Source organism: Bombyx mandarina, chromosome 24 (genome assembly GCF_030267445.1).
Source record: "Bombyx mandarina strain Sakado chromosome 24, ASM3026744v2".
Lineage (NCBI taxonomy): Eukaryota > Metazoa > Arthropoda > Insecta > Lepidoptera > Bombycidae > Bombyx > Bombyx mandarina.
Window position 1 is genome coordinate 5970828 of NC_143230.1, and position 13394 is coordinate 5984221.

Sequence of the window (13394 nt, forward strand, 5' to 3'; positions counted from 1 at the left end):
TGAACTCCGTAAAGAGAACTGCAACCGCCGCATCATCCTCCATCACGACAATGCGAGTTCTCACACCGCGCACAGAACAAAAGAGTTTTTAGAGCAAGAAAACATAGAATTATTAGACCATCCGCCGTACAGCCCCGACCTAAGCCCTAATGATTTCTATACTTTCCCTAAAATAAAGAATAAATTGCGTGGACAGAGATTTTCATCACCTGAAGAAGCTGTGGACGCCTACAAAACGGCCATTTTGGAGACCCCAACTTCCGAATGGAATGGTTGCTTCAATGATTGGTTCCATCGTATGGAAAAATGTGTCAAATTTCGCGGAGAATACTTCGAAAAGCAATAAATACATTTTTAAATAGTAATGTTGTGTTACTTCGTTAATTCCCGAAATTTTCAGTGCCGCCTATGTATGCGGTAAAAGTCCCAACTATATTAAACATATCATTTCTATTTCAACACGATTCTAAGAAAAGCAAAGCAAAAGAATTTATGATTTGTGGTTCGCGTTCTCGTTTTAATATTTCGGTTGAATATCTCAACACTCAAAAAACTATGAGCCGTTTATTTTATAGCGAATATTAAAGACGGTGTATGTTCGCGCGAACATTCTAGAATGACGTTTGGACGCGACATTCGCGAACGAATCTTGTTTTAATGTTTAGATGGGTAGAGAATTTTGGAGATCATAGAAATTTTTTTTCCTACCTAAGCTGATAGCCTTGTGAGGCTATATCAGCGTCGCCTTAACTAGTAGGTGAGCTCACGGGGCTCAAACCTGATGACGTTGCTAACACGAACCCTAGCAAGAGCCGTGCTTCGCAGAATTTACCACCGGATCAGAAACGCGACCCACTGAGAAGATCCGGCGAGAAACACAGTGGGCTGTGTCTGAGGGTTAATTTACTCGTCGAGCCCTTCGTCACAAGCGACGGGTTCGACGAGAACGATGACCGGTGCTTGAGGTACCTAAAAGCACCGTTAGCGGATCGGGAGGATCCGAAATGACGTGTTTGGGGCGACGTCGATTACTTTCCATTCTGTCCGCAGGATCGGGAATGTAGTTACCGGTGGCCACGATGAGAGGGTTCTCGTGTCGTTCCGATTTATCGAAGTGGGCTCATAGACATCACAAAGTCTCAATAGTATTATAGTTTTTCCAACCAAAAAGTATAACCTTTTACCATAACTATGTATATGGTACAAAAGTACAAACATTAATATGCTACCGTACAATGGGGTAAATAGGGACAAAATCGACCTTCAGATTGAATTTTAAAATAGTTCCAATTAAATAGTCACTGCTCAACCAAAGAAATAAGTTGAGTCTTGAACGTACCTAGGTGATAAAAACCGTTACATTATTTTAATTATTCATTTTAAAGAAATAATCGGTAAAATAATGGCCGTCCCAATTTACCCAGCGTCCGGGGTAAATTGACACGGTTGAGGGTTAAATTGGGATATTTGTAAGGGTTGTCAACTCGCAGTACTGCGATATATAGGTAGGTGCCATATGATAATTTATATGGACCGAAATGATGAATACAATCCATAATTTAAGCACAATACACAACATAGTGTAAATTAAGCTGGTTTCTATTCCGAAGCGATGTGACGTGAATGATAATCAACAATACAATGATCAAAAAAAGTATGTGCATGTTATATTTTAGAAAATTATTATTTAATTTCCTTAAAAATCACAACTCTGAAACAAAATCATAAAATAGAATAAAAAATAGAAAACAAAAGGACTGAAAATGCAATAATACAATTTTATTTAATCAACATTTTCAAAATAATCTTTGAGCAAGAGTAAGATATCAGGTGAATAAGATAAAAAAACAGCTTTATCTGATTACTGCCAATAATAACAAAAATAAAAGAAATTCTTTCTAAGCGAAATAACTAAACTCAATTAATTCACTCACTCATAATTGGATATCTCGGATTTTTAATTAATGTTACATTTAAAATCTGAGGCCTGTTTTTATTTGTGTGTGTTCGTTGTGAATGTTAACAAAATCATGATTCGATGCGTGAATAGATTCTGAAATAATAAAAGTTTTGATTCGTTTGAGTTCTTTTAACTTTTAATTTTTTTTATTGCTATAAAGAACATACGACCGGGCAGATATTACAAGGTAAATGTCGCGAAAAAAAAGTAATTATATATATACTTTTCTTTTACCTATAATACTTACATAAACTAACTGATAAACACATTAACCTTCTTTACATCACGCAATTAAGTGATAGTATAAGCTAAAAAATCTATTATAAGATATCAGTGACAACCCTAACAAGCCATCCCTATTTTGTCTTTTGGCGTTCCAAGTTTGTGTTTTCTCGTCCCTAATTTTTCCAGTCTCGTTCCCAATTACCCTACATACGTCCCAATTTTCCCCAAAAAGAAAGGAAAAAATATACATTTTTTATTTTGTCGAAATATTGTATTTAAAATAAGAATATTGCAACTTACCGTTTGTTGTGGTATTTCCAGGTGTATTAAAAACTTATATAAACTGTGATCTTATTGAAAAAACAACGATAATATTACTTTTTTTAAAAGTTCTTTAAGCTGTTTTAAAACACACTTTTCAACCACTATTTTAAATTTAATTTGACGAATTTTTGGGACCAACTTAACTCATGTTTAGTACTTCCATAGTTAACTTGGTTTTTCTTCTATACATTGATAAATATTACCTTAAAGAAAATTAGGTACATTCCGTGCTACAAGTACTTTGAGAATCTTCCGCAGGTTTGTCCCAATTTACCCCAGAATCCCAATTTACCCCATGTCATGGTACCACCGGTTATTTAGCGAACTAATAAGTTTTACGCATTCGATTTTTCTAACACGTCATGTTGGAATTGGCTTTTCTTTTTTTTTATTGCTTAGATGGGTGGACGAGCCCACGGCCCACCTGGTGTTAAGTGGTTACCGGATCCCATAGACATCTACAATGTTTACGATAAAAGGTGAAGGGATAACATCGTGTTATAAAAATCAAACCCGCAATAATTATAATTTGCGTAATTACTGGTGGCAGGGCCTCTTGTGAGTCCGCGCGGGTAGGTACCACCACCGCAGCCGTTGTAACTATACTTGAGATCTTAGAACTTATATCTCAAGATGGGTGGCACATTTACGTTGTAGATGTCTATGGGCTCCAGTAACCACTTAACACCAGGTGGGCTGTGAACTCGTCTACCCATATAAGCAATTAAAAAAAAAGTCGTGTGGCACTCGGGGACTGCCGCGGTAAAGCTATTGCAAAGCATTTTTTATCAACTTATGCAATTACAATTAGACAGTAATAATTTAATATTAAAACAATAAGAAAAATAAGACCACGCTATATTTATAAACATTAATAAAAGCAAAACATTAACTGTCCCCTTCACACTCATAAGCTAGACCGCGTGAGAGAGAGACGGGCAGACTTTTCATGATGCTCATGCAGTGCGATGTCACGCCGCTCGCTTATTCACAAACACTACACCAGCGCAACGCGTGAATGTGTTGAACGCGAGCTACATAGTAGGCGTAGTGGGGGTGTCAGATTATTTTCGTTACGGAATTTCTTGATTCAGTCGCCGCGCTCAAGGCCCGCGATAGAAGCTATGCAATAGCTTAAAAACCGTGGAAGTCAATCGTAAGTTATATAGCGACCTCCATCGTATATTAATCTGGACATATTTGCTCAAAACTTGTTTAGTTTTAAGAAAAAAATTAGAAACTATTTAGCTCCTAAACCATATTAATTGTTCTCATGTTATTTGTTTTTATGTAGTTTATAGATGGTTTTTTATTTTTTATTTTTATCTGGTTTCTTTTTGTTCCTTTAATTTTTTGTTTTTTCTTTCAGATTTAATTAATTTTATTATCATTTGGTACTAGAACTAGATGTTAGCTGTGATTACCTATAATTAAGTGAGCACATGTCATGTTTTGATATTTTTGTACCCTATGTTTAAGCCAGTGTTTCATTTGTTGGTGATCCATTAAATAAATAAATAAATAAATAAACATTTGTTAAGTACATATTTAATTGGTAAAATTGGTACCTGCCGGAGATTCGAACACCGGTGCATCGCTACATACGAATTTGCTCGCTTATGGAATTACATCTGCAAAATTAGGTTTACTGAACGTGTTTTCTTTGCAGGCGAGATGAGTCTCTTTGTTTCGTCCGCTTAAGCTAGGAACTTTCATGAAATTTGTATTCATTCAATAAAAATGTATAGTCGTGCCGCCTTCTCAAAGTGAAATCGTGAGCTTAAAGTAGCAACTATGGCGAGGTCGTCTGGTCGAAATACAAACAAAAAACCCTTCAACGAGTGTGTAGAAACGCACTACGGTAGTGTAAGCAAACTAAATATAAACGAATTTAACAGCCTTTTTATTCGTTCGCGAACAGCATTAGTCGATTTTTTCTTATTTCTCTTACGTTCCTAGAAAATGTGATTGACTCCCGAAATTATCGGCTTTACGCTTTGCGTTCTTCGCAAAAGAAGCCGCCAGAGATTGTTTGTATATGAGAAATATTGATTTTAAGAATCGAAACATAAAAGCTCTTTGAAGAAATCGGTATTTCGCTTGAAGAATTTCCTGAAGTTGTTAGAGCAAATAATGTTCCGATAGACGTATGGAAAGTTAGTGTGAATTAAACGATGACTGGGTTTTCTTTCAGCGTTTAGTTTAACGAGTTTATCGTTTAACTTTGTTAAGTAGTTACTGGTGGTCTAAGACGTCACAACATGAATACCTTGAGACGTACTAATAATGTTACGCCGATAAGAGCAACGCCATCTATCATCGAATAGCGGAAACACATATCGAAACTACTCGATCTGTCAAGAATGTTCTCGATAATTTTAAGAGAGACAGAGATGACACAAAGGCAGTTAGTAATCGGAACTACTCGAAGCGAAACAGCGAACGGATCACCTGAAGCGAAGCAGAAGAAACGAATTACGAATTGTAAAGTGCTCTGTAAGTGTTCTAAGTGTTAAATAGCCCTGGCCGTGGGGGTAGCGAAGCTGCTGCAACGGCCGCAACGCACCATCGCGGTCAGGGTCATCCATGGTTATTGCACCATCTCTTTCGAGGCGGCGTGTGTACTGGCTGGGACGCCACTTTGGGTCCTGGAGGCGGAGGCGCTCGCTGCTTACAATCAGTGGTGGGCTAACCTTCGTGTCCGGGGCGTGGCACGTTCCAGCCCCAGTGTGGTCAGAGCGCGGAGGGCCCAATCTCGGCGGTCCGTGCTGAAGTCATGCTCCAGACGGCTGGCCGATCCTTCGGCTGGTCGTAGGACCGTTGAAGCGATTCGCACGGTTCTTGTGAATTGGGTGAATCGTGACAGAGGACGCCTCACTTTCCGGCTCACACAGGTGCTCACTGGGCATGGTTGCTTCGATGAGTTTCTGCACCGGATCGGAGCCGAGCCGACGGCAGTGCCACCATTGTGGTTGCGTCTTGGACACGGCGGAGCACACGCTCGTCGCCTGCCCCGCATGGGAGGGGTGGCGCCGTGTCCTCGTCGCAAAAATAGGAAACGACTTGTCGTTGCCGAGTGTTGTGGCATCGATACTCCGTGACGACGAGTCGTGGAAGGCGATGCTCGACTTCTGCGAGTGCAGTCGCAGATGGAAGCGGCGGGGCGCGTGAGAGACGCACAGGCCCGCCGCCGTCGAGTGGGGGCCAGGAAGGCGGATTTCGCCCAAGCCCTGGCCCTCTAAGTGTTTCGGGTCTCCTTCACATGTCGGCCTGGGGACCGGTGAAGGGGGCTTAAGAAGACGATGTGCAAGCTGCTCTGCACGCGTTTTATGCAAGAGCATCCGGGTGATGGAAGGCCGGCTATCCTCGACCCACGCTGGTTCTGACCCAGTGGGGTATTCTGTAGGATAGACCATTCTAACCGGCGCCATCTAGGCGGGCTTCGGATAGCCTTTTTTTCAGATAGCCTGCCGACCGAGAGGGCTGGTGGTCGTGGCGCCGACGACCGCCAGTCCGGCGTCCCGAGGGGGAGGGTGATGGGAGAGATGTGCTCCGCACTAAACGCTTCACTTTCCCCCCTTTGCCTTTTCATGAGTTCTGTGTCATGCGAGGTTTGGATGTTGGTTGTTGAGCGACAGGAGGTTTTGGTCGGTTCAACTCAGACATGCCCCGCTCTCCATCCCCAGTGGAGGGCGGAAGTCCGGTGATTTCCTCCTGACAAATAGAGTATTGATTTGTACTTCGGTGGAAGTTTTATTTATCCCGAACCCGAAGCGCGTAACAGTAATATGCACATAATAATATGGAAAGTATTTGAAAAGTCGAGAAAAGATTAGTGTTTTACGCGGACGCTTGGTCCGGTTGTATCCCCACGCGAGCTTTAAGCAACGGAAATGTCTCATGACATGTCTCATGTCTCACTGAAGAAAAACTTGAGACATCGATAAGAAAACACAAACCAGAGGAAGCATTTTGTAATTTTTCGTTTCTTTTTCGCATCCTCCGTGTCACACAACACTCGCATATCCGAAATTCCACTAATACCCGACATATCCCCACGGTCTAATGATCAACGATGTAGATACGCTGGAAATACCAGAAATTCCTATCTGATAATATTAATGTAGGTCACGTATTTTCGCCTAATCGACTATATTCGGCAATGAAATCGATTAAGCTGTTCAATATTTTAGGGTTCCGTAATCGTATGACGAGAAAGGAAATCATTTTTATTTCCTTTTATCTTCTCCCTCTCTCTCTTTCTTTCTCTCTCTCTCTCTCTCTCTCTCTGGTCTAATTAAGATAAATACATAGTTTTATAGATATTTTTTATACAGTAGTTAAATAACGTCTTAGTTGTCGATGACAATGAAAACTGTAAAGTATTATCGAAGCGTCATTTATTTTTTACTGATGGTAGGACCTCTTGTGAGTCCGCGCGGGTGGGTAACACCACCCTGCCTATTTCTGTCGTGAAGCAGTAATGCGTTTCGGTTTGAAGGGTGGGGCAGCGTTGTAACTATACTTGAAACCTTAGAACTTGTATCTCAAGGTGGGTGGCGCATTTACTTTGCAGATGTCTAAGGGCTGTGAGCTCGTCCACCCATTTAAGAAGAAAAAAAAAACGTCGGAAATAATAAAACAAAGCTAACACACGTGGGCGTAAAGCGTAAAAATATTTTTAGTTAAATTTAGAATATTCCTAATTGGAACAATGCTATTATAACTATTGTTTTCAGGGACCATAAAATAATGAATAACCTTTTTCAGGACTAAAGCCCGTCCGGATTTCCTCCCATTAGATTAAGAACAAGATCGATCGTGCTGCTTAAGAATTATTTAGTAACCCGTTCCGGTTTGAATGGTGGGGTAGTGGCTATACCATATCACTGAGACTCCATCTTCAGGTTTCAAAGTGGGTAGCGGCACTCATGTCGCTGTCCATGGGCTCAAGTAGCCACCTAACGCCGAGGTCTCGGCTGTCAATTTAGATTTATAAAAAAAAACATCAATCAAATGTTTGTGATTTTGTTGTGTCCGGGTAGCTATTATGGAACACGAGATATATGACAGATGCTGACGACATTTTCATAAGATAAGTTTGGATATATACAAGTTCAGAACGATAAAGTTCGGACCGTCGGTCTACTGAACTATTTCGGGCGCTCGATGGAAGCTCTGCCCTTTGTCGTTAATCGCCCAAAGCTGTAATCGTAAGCGTTCGTAAAAGCTCACCAGGTTCTGGCGACGGGCGCGTGGCAAACGTAGATATATCTCTGGACGGCTAAGGCTAACGTCAACCAGATACTAGCCGTGTGGAACATCGCTGGAATGACCTGGGGAGAAAAATTTTGAGTTTAATTTTTTGTACAAAAACAACAAAAAACAATTAGCTACCCAATCATAAATCTGGTCACACATCGCTATGGTTATGGCTAATTATGTTGGTGCTATGATAGAATCGTTCTATTAAGTGATAATCACAACTGTACCGCATTTTACCAGAATCAGATCAATGTTTCAAGAATGCATAGAGAATAATCGTTGATATCTATACTTATTACTTATAATATTATAAAGCTGAAGAGTTTGTTTGTTTGAACGCGCTAATCTCAGGAACTGCTGGTCCGATTTGAAAAATTATATCAGTGCTAGATAGCCCATTTATTAAGAAAGGCTATAGACTATAACATCACGATAATACCAATACAAGCAGAGCACCAATAGAGAAAGAAGGTTTCAAAATCGTTTTTTTCCCCTTTCAAGAGAATCCGCTGCGTGCGCTGCAGAAACGGTTAAAGTTTCGCTAAAATAATGTATGACAGAATTGTCCCCCTTTAAAAGATCTAAGAAAACGTCCGCGATAGCATGTATATTTGTTAAGGTTGACTCACTATAATATTTTTTACACTAACCAAATTTGTTCTAAAATAAAGCATTATTTGTGAACTATTCCAAGGATCAAGTCGTGGGCAAAAGCTAGTTTATAATAAAGTAACTGAAAAACAAATCACGCACGGTCATCCAGCTCCAATTTAAGATTCCCTGTGTTATGGATACCAGAGACTGACAAACATATATATACGTTTAAATATATACATTTATATAGATAATAAACATCCAGACAGAGCAAAGAGGCGGTGTAATTGAGATAATAGACATCCAGACAAAGAGCAAAGAGGCGGCGGCATTGACCGGGTTGATGTCTATGGCGGGCCGTGAGTTCGTCTACTTATCATAGAAATAAAAGTAAAATAAAAATTCGTTATACTTTTATGCCACTACACTTTGCCGTCAAAGGCTTCGATATTTCGCAGCGAATTTCTTCGAACGCAAGACATAGTTTTGAAGTGGACGGTGTCGTTCGTGTCGCGCTGTTCAAGTCTAGATTTTCAGTAAAAGAGCTTCTTTATCGATAGTTCAAGTCTCGATATTGAGGCCATTCGAGAAATACATTTGAACCGAGATCTGTCCGTATCTATAGATTTAATTTCGCATTTCAATTTCAATCCGAGATTGTCTGTTGATGATTACTTTAACAAAGTAGGTATATTTAATAATCAATACCTTAAAGAAGATTTTAAATGAAGAAATGAATGTGGAAAATTTCATACTCCTCCGTCCGCGCAATTTTCGTAAAAATAGGTACAAATTTTTAGCTTCACGTATTAATATAAAGATGTAAACTCTGCGTTTTTTGTTGTTGTGAAAAATAAATTGTATCCTGTTCTATTTTGGAACGAAGCAGTTATCCGATTCGTAAAGCTCGCCAGTCATTTATGAGATACAATATGAGGCTTCCACCTCATGTCTCAAGGTGAAGAACGTGATCAGATCCTTAAAGTAGATACCATTATTCGGCTAGTTTTATCGCAATGAAACAGTGAGTTAAAATTCAAAGTACATTCGGAATTTTGATATTCACCACACACCAAAAGAGGATTGGTATATCCGACTTAGATACGAACCAAAGGTTTTAATTGTATAATAACAAGACTATATGTGTTGCATTTTCATTGCTCGTAACAAATGCAAATACCCAAATCGTTTATGTAGTCCAAGATCCCAGGGCCCCCAGACGTCACGTATTTTCTGACGAACAAAATATGGCCGATTGCGCAGTGTTACTATGTACTAAGAACGCATGCCTACCTGCTATCTTGTTTAGACGACCAATTTTCAGGTATCAGGTACTCAAGGTACGTAAAATCATGACCTACTTTACGTATTTTCTGAAAGCTGATTTTTACGTATATTTTAGGAAATATCTTTAAAAATAAGTCGCGAATACGCCAATAGACAGAGAGACAGAGAAGTCAATATATCCTAATACATGTCTCATTCGGTCTCATGCGCGTGGATAATGCCCTCGCGCTCTTACCCACAGAGGTATTAAATTTAATATATAATTAATTGATTGATACCCGAAAATTGGCCGTCTAAGCAAGGTAGCAGGTAGGCTTGCGTTTTTAGTACATACTAACACTACGCAATCGGCCACATTTCGTTCGTCAGAAAATACGTGACGTCTGGGGGCCCTGGGATCTTACTCTAATGGTATTGGTAACTTTTCAAATAACAGTTCGAAGTAACGTCCTATAGATGCAAGTCCATCGATTTATTTCGAGTGCCCTTAAAAATCTTCAACCAAGTCTGAGCCCACTGAGTTTGTCGCCGGATCTTCTCAGTGGGTCGCGATTCCGATCCGGCGATAGATTCTGCGAAGCACTGCTCTTTCTAGGGCCAGTGTTAGCTAATTCTCTCAGGTTGAGCCCGTGAGCTCACCTACCGTCTGCGTGAGGCTACCAGCGAATACAGTAGGAATAAACCAAATCTATATATAGAACTAGCTTTATCATCATCATCATCATCAGTATCATTCTCCTGCCCTTCTCCTAGTCACCTGGGGTTAGCGCAAAATGTTTTCTCCTTCCATACTCCTCTATCATGTAGCATTTCTTCGCTCACTACCCTCTTACACATATCGTCTTTCACACAATCCATAAATTTCTCCTTAAGTCTAACTCTTCCTCTAAAGCCTTCCACACTCGCAGTTAAAGCTCTCTTACCAACCTCATTGTCATTTCGTCTAATCACATGTCCATACAATCCCAAACGCGCACTTCTCAACTTCTCTGTCACAGTTGCCACTTTCAGATTTACTCTAACATATTCATTCCGTATTCTATCCACTAGAACTAGCTTTACGTTATAGTTTTATCAATTGGAGTTTTTACCCACTGTTCTGCTTATTTCTGCCGCGGAGGAGTCATGCGTTCCAGCTGGGAGAGTGGCACAGCTGTTGCAAAGGACGACTCAGATTGATTTACTTAATCGTACTTACGCTACAAGTCGTTCTTGTATAAGGACATTACAATATTTCAACTGGTACTTGTATGCTTGTTGTATTGTTTTCAAAAGCAGATGCTTCACGGTCTGTCTATTGATATAGAGGGCACCACAACCGTGAATTCCACCAGCCGTTTTGAGACATGAGACCTTATAGGAAGAATTGCAGTACTTACTTGTGAGTAATAATGCGTTCTAATTACATAGATACAAAAACAAAGGAGCATGTGAAGGCGAATGATGTAATAGCGAATAGCCTGATTTTTCTTTTATAAAAAAAAATATGGCCGATTTTTTCTGTTTTCGTCGAGAAAATATTGCTCACGTGTATGTCTCGAATGAATGGACAGCTTCGGAATTGGCGTATACCAACACGCTCAAAACATTCGGCCGAATTATCTTTATAGGGTTGCCAGGCGTGTGCCAATTATTGTTTATATATTTTTATAGAATCTTCGTCTGACTCGGTCTCTTCATTGCTGAAGGTCGTGTCTAATTTGAAATGTGGACCACTCGATGCACAATGCTTTTTATAGAATAGGTAGGTTAGAATAATGTTCACTTTTCATTGTGGCCCTACGTCATTAGATAGGGCATAACGTGCATCCGAGTTTTAGTTTGATTTGCAGTTTTATGAAAAGAACGAATTCGCTATTGCCGCAAATACCAGTATACACGGAAGGTATCGGCTCAGCTCTGCATTGCTGATGTCAATGGGCGACAGTAACCACTTACCATCAGGTGGACCGTATGCTAGTCTCTCTACAAGGGCAATAATAAAACATTTACACGTATATAATAAATAATATATCAGTACCAATCCAATACCGTAAGAATTCACTAAAAAAATCCATTCCCAATGCGACCTACTTCCCTAGCTTCCACAATGAAGACTAATAAAAATGTTATAAATTTATAATAACATTTTTAAAATTAAACCCGCAATAACTTCATAGCGTACTATGAAGCTACGTTGGAACGTTTTGATGGACGGTTTTCTTGTTTCTGCAGCGAAAGTCATGGTTTTAGATTTGAAGAAAAGCCTATATGACGGAGCCAGCGGTGGCTGAGCGACAGTTTCCGTCATCATTCGTATTCGGTTGAACTTAGTTTATTGCAATAATAGTCAATGAAACCTTTTGAATAATACTTATTGAAATTCTCAACAAATAATTTTCACAATGACAGGGTAAGTAAGTTTCTTTTCAACTGACCGACTGACTGATACTGATTGACTGCCTGAGACTGACTGCCAGATTGACTGACTGCCTGAGACTGACTGACACTGACTGACTGACTGACAGACTAACTGACTGACTGCCTGACAGACTGACTGCCGAGACTGACTGACAGACTGACTGACTGACTGACTGACTGCCTGAGACTGACTGACTGCCTGCCTGAGACGACTCTGTCCACGTACCGCCATTTTATACTCTGGCGTTACGGCGTCTACCCTACATTTTTGTGATATTTATCAAAACAACATTTTATCATTTCAAATAATAATGAAAACGTGTCTTAATATTATTAAAGTCGTTATGCACGACATATATATTCAGTTTCCGAATTTAACTTCGAAGTCAGTGTGGACTACGATTTTCTAGTTCTGATGTTTTCTAGTACCCCAGCGATCGCTTTATGCGAAGCCATAATTATCTCCGTGTAGTAAGAGCGCTTGTAAAATCGAGCGATCTTGAAGCCTTAGCAGGAAAAATCTTGGATTTAATGGAAAGCATTTTCCTCGCTTTCCGCGAGTCGTAGACGCGATTAAAAGTAATCTTACGGTTTAATCTCGCTTTTTTATTGTCTAGATTTGTCTTTATCAAAGATTTGTAGTTAATATAAGCAAATATGTGCATTAATTGACGGCATCGATATTTTTAACGACACGCGTCCTGGTCTCAAAAACAACTAGTATCCAAGTTCCTTTGTTTATAATTGATGAGAGAATGTTAAGTGGTTAACTCTTGTTTTCATGTTCTTTTCAATTATTATGTTTATATCGTACTGTTAACATTTAAATTTAACCTATTATTCCGCTGATTGTAAAATTGCTGCAACAAGTCATAGTGTGTTATAAGAGATTGCTGTACATGCCTGTAACTGGCCCACATACCAGTACTTAATTTTCTACATGTTGATTTTAAGCTTGAATGTTTTGTGTGTATTGCTGTTGGTGTGTCTAAAAAAATAAATAAATAGACTAATTGAAACGTGTTGGGAGATCGCAAGGGTAGGTACCACGACCCTGCCTATTTCGGCCGTGAAGCAGTAATGCAGTTTGGGCTTGAAGAGCGAGGCAGCCGTAAAAACGGAGACTTTAGAACTGATGTCTCAAGGTGGGTGGTGGCATTTACGTTGCTGATGTCTGTGGGCTCCAGTAAGCGTTCAATACCAGATGAGCCGTGAGCTCATCCACCAATATAAGTACTAAAATAAAATAAAAATGTTTAAAGAAAAATTGACGTTAGTTAGTCACAATATTAAATTATCGACACTAATAACACTTTATTCGTCAAAGTAATTTTAATTA

At 39.6% G+C, this 13394-nt stretch overlaps 1 protein-coding gene across 1 annotated transcript in view; it reads right to left on the reverse strand.

Annotated features, from left to right (window-relative positions):
* SPR (Sex peptide receptor) overlaps positions 1–13394 on the reverse strand; it is a 301535-nt gene that overhangs the window by 21426 nt on the left and 266715 nt on the right. Inside the window, exon 6 of the mRNA XM_089738232.1 lies at positions 7745–7845. Within this exon, the coding sequence (XP_089594358.1) occupies positions 7745–7845 (101 nt within the window). The remainder of the gene's footprint in view (positions 1–7744; positions 7846–13394) is intronic.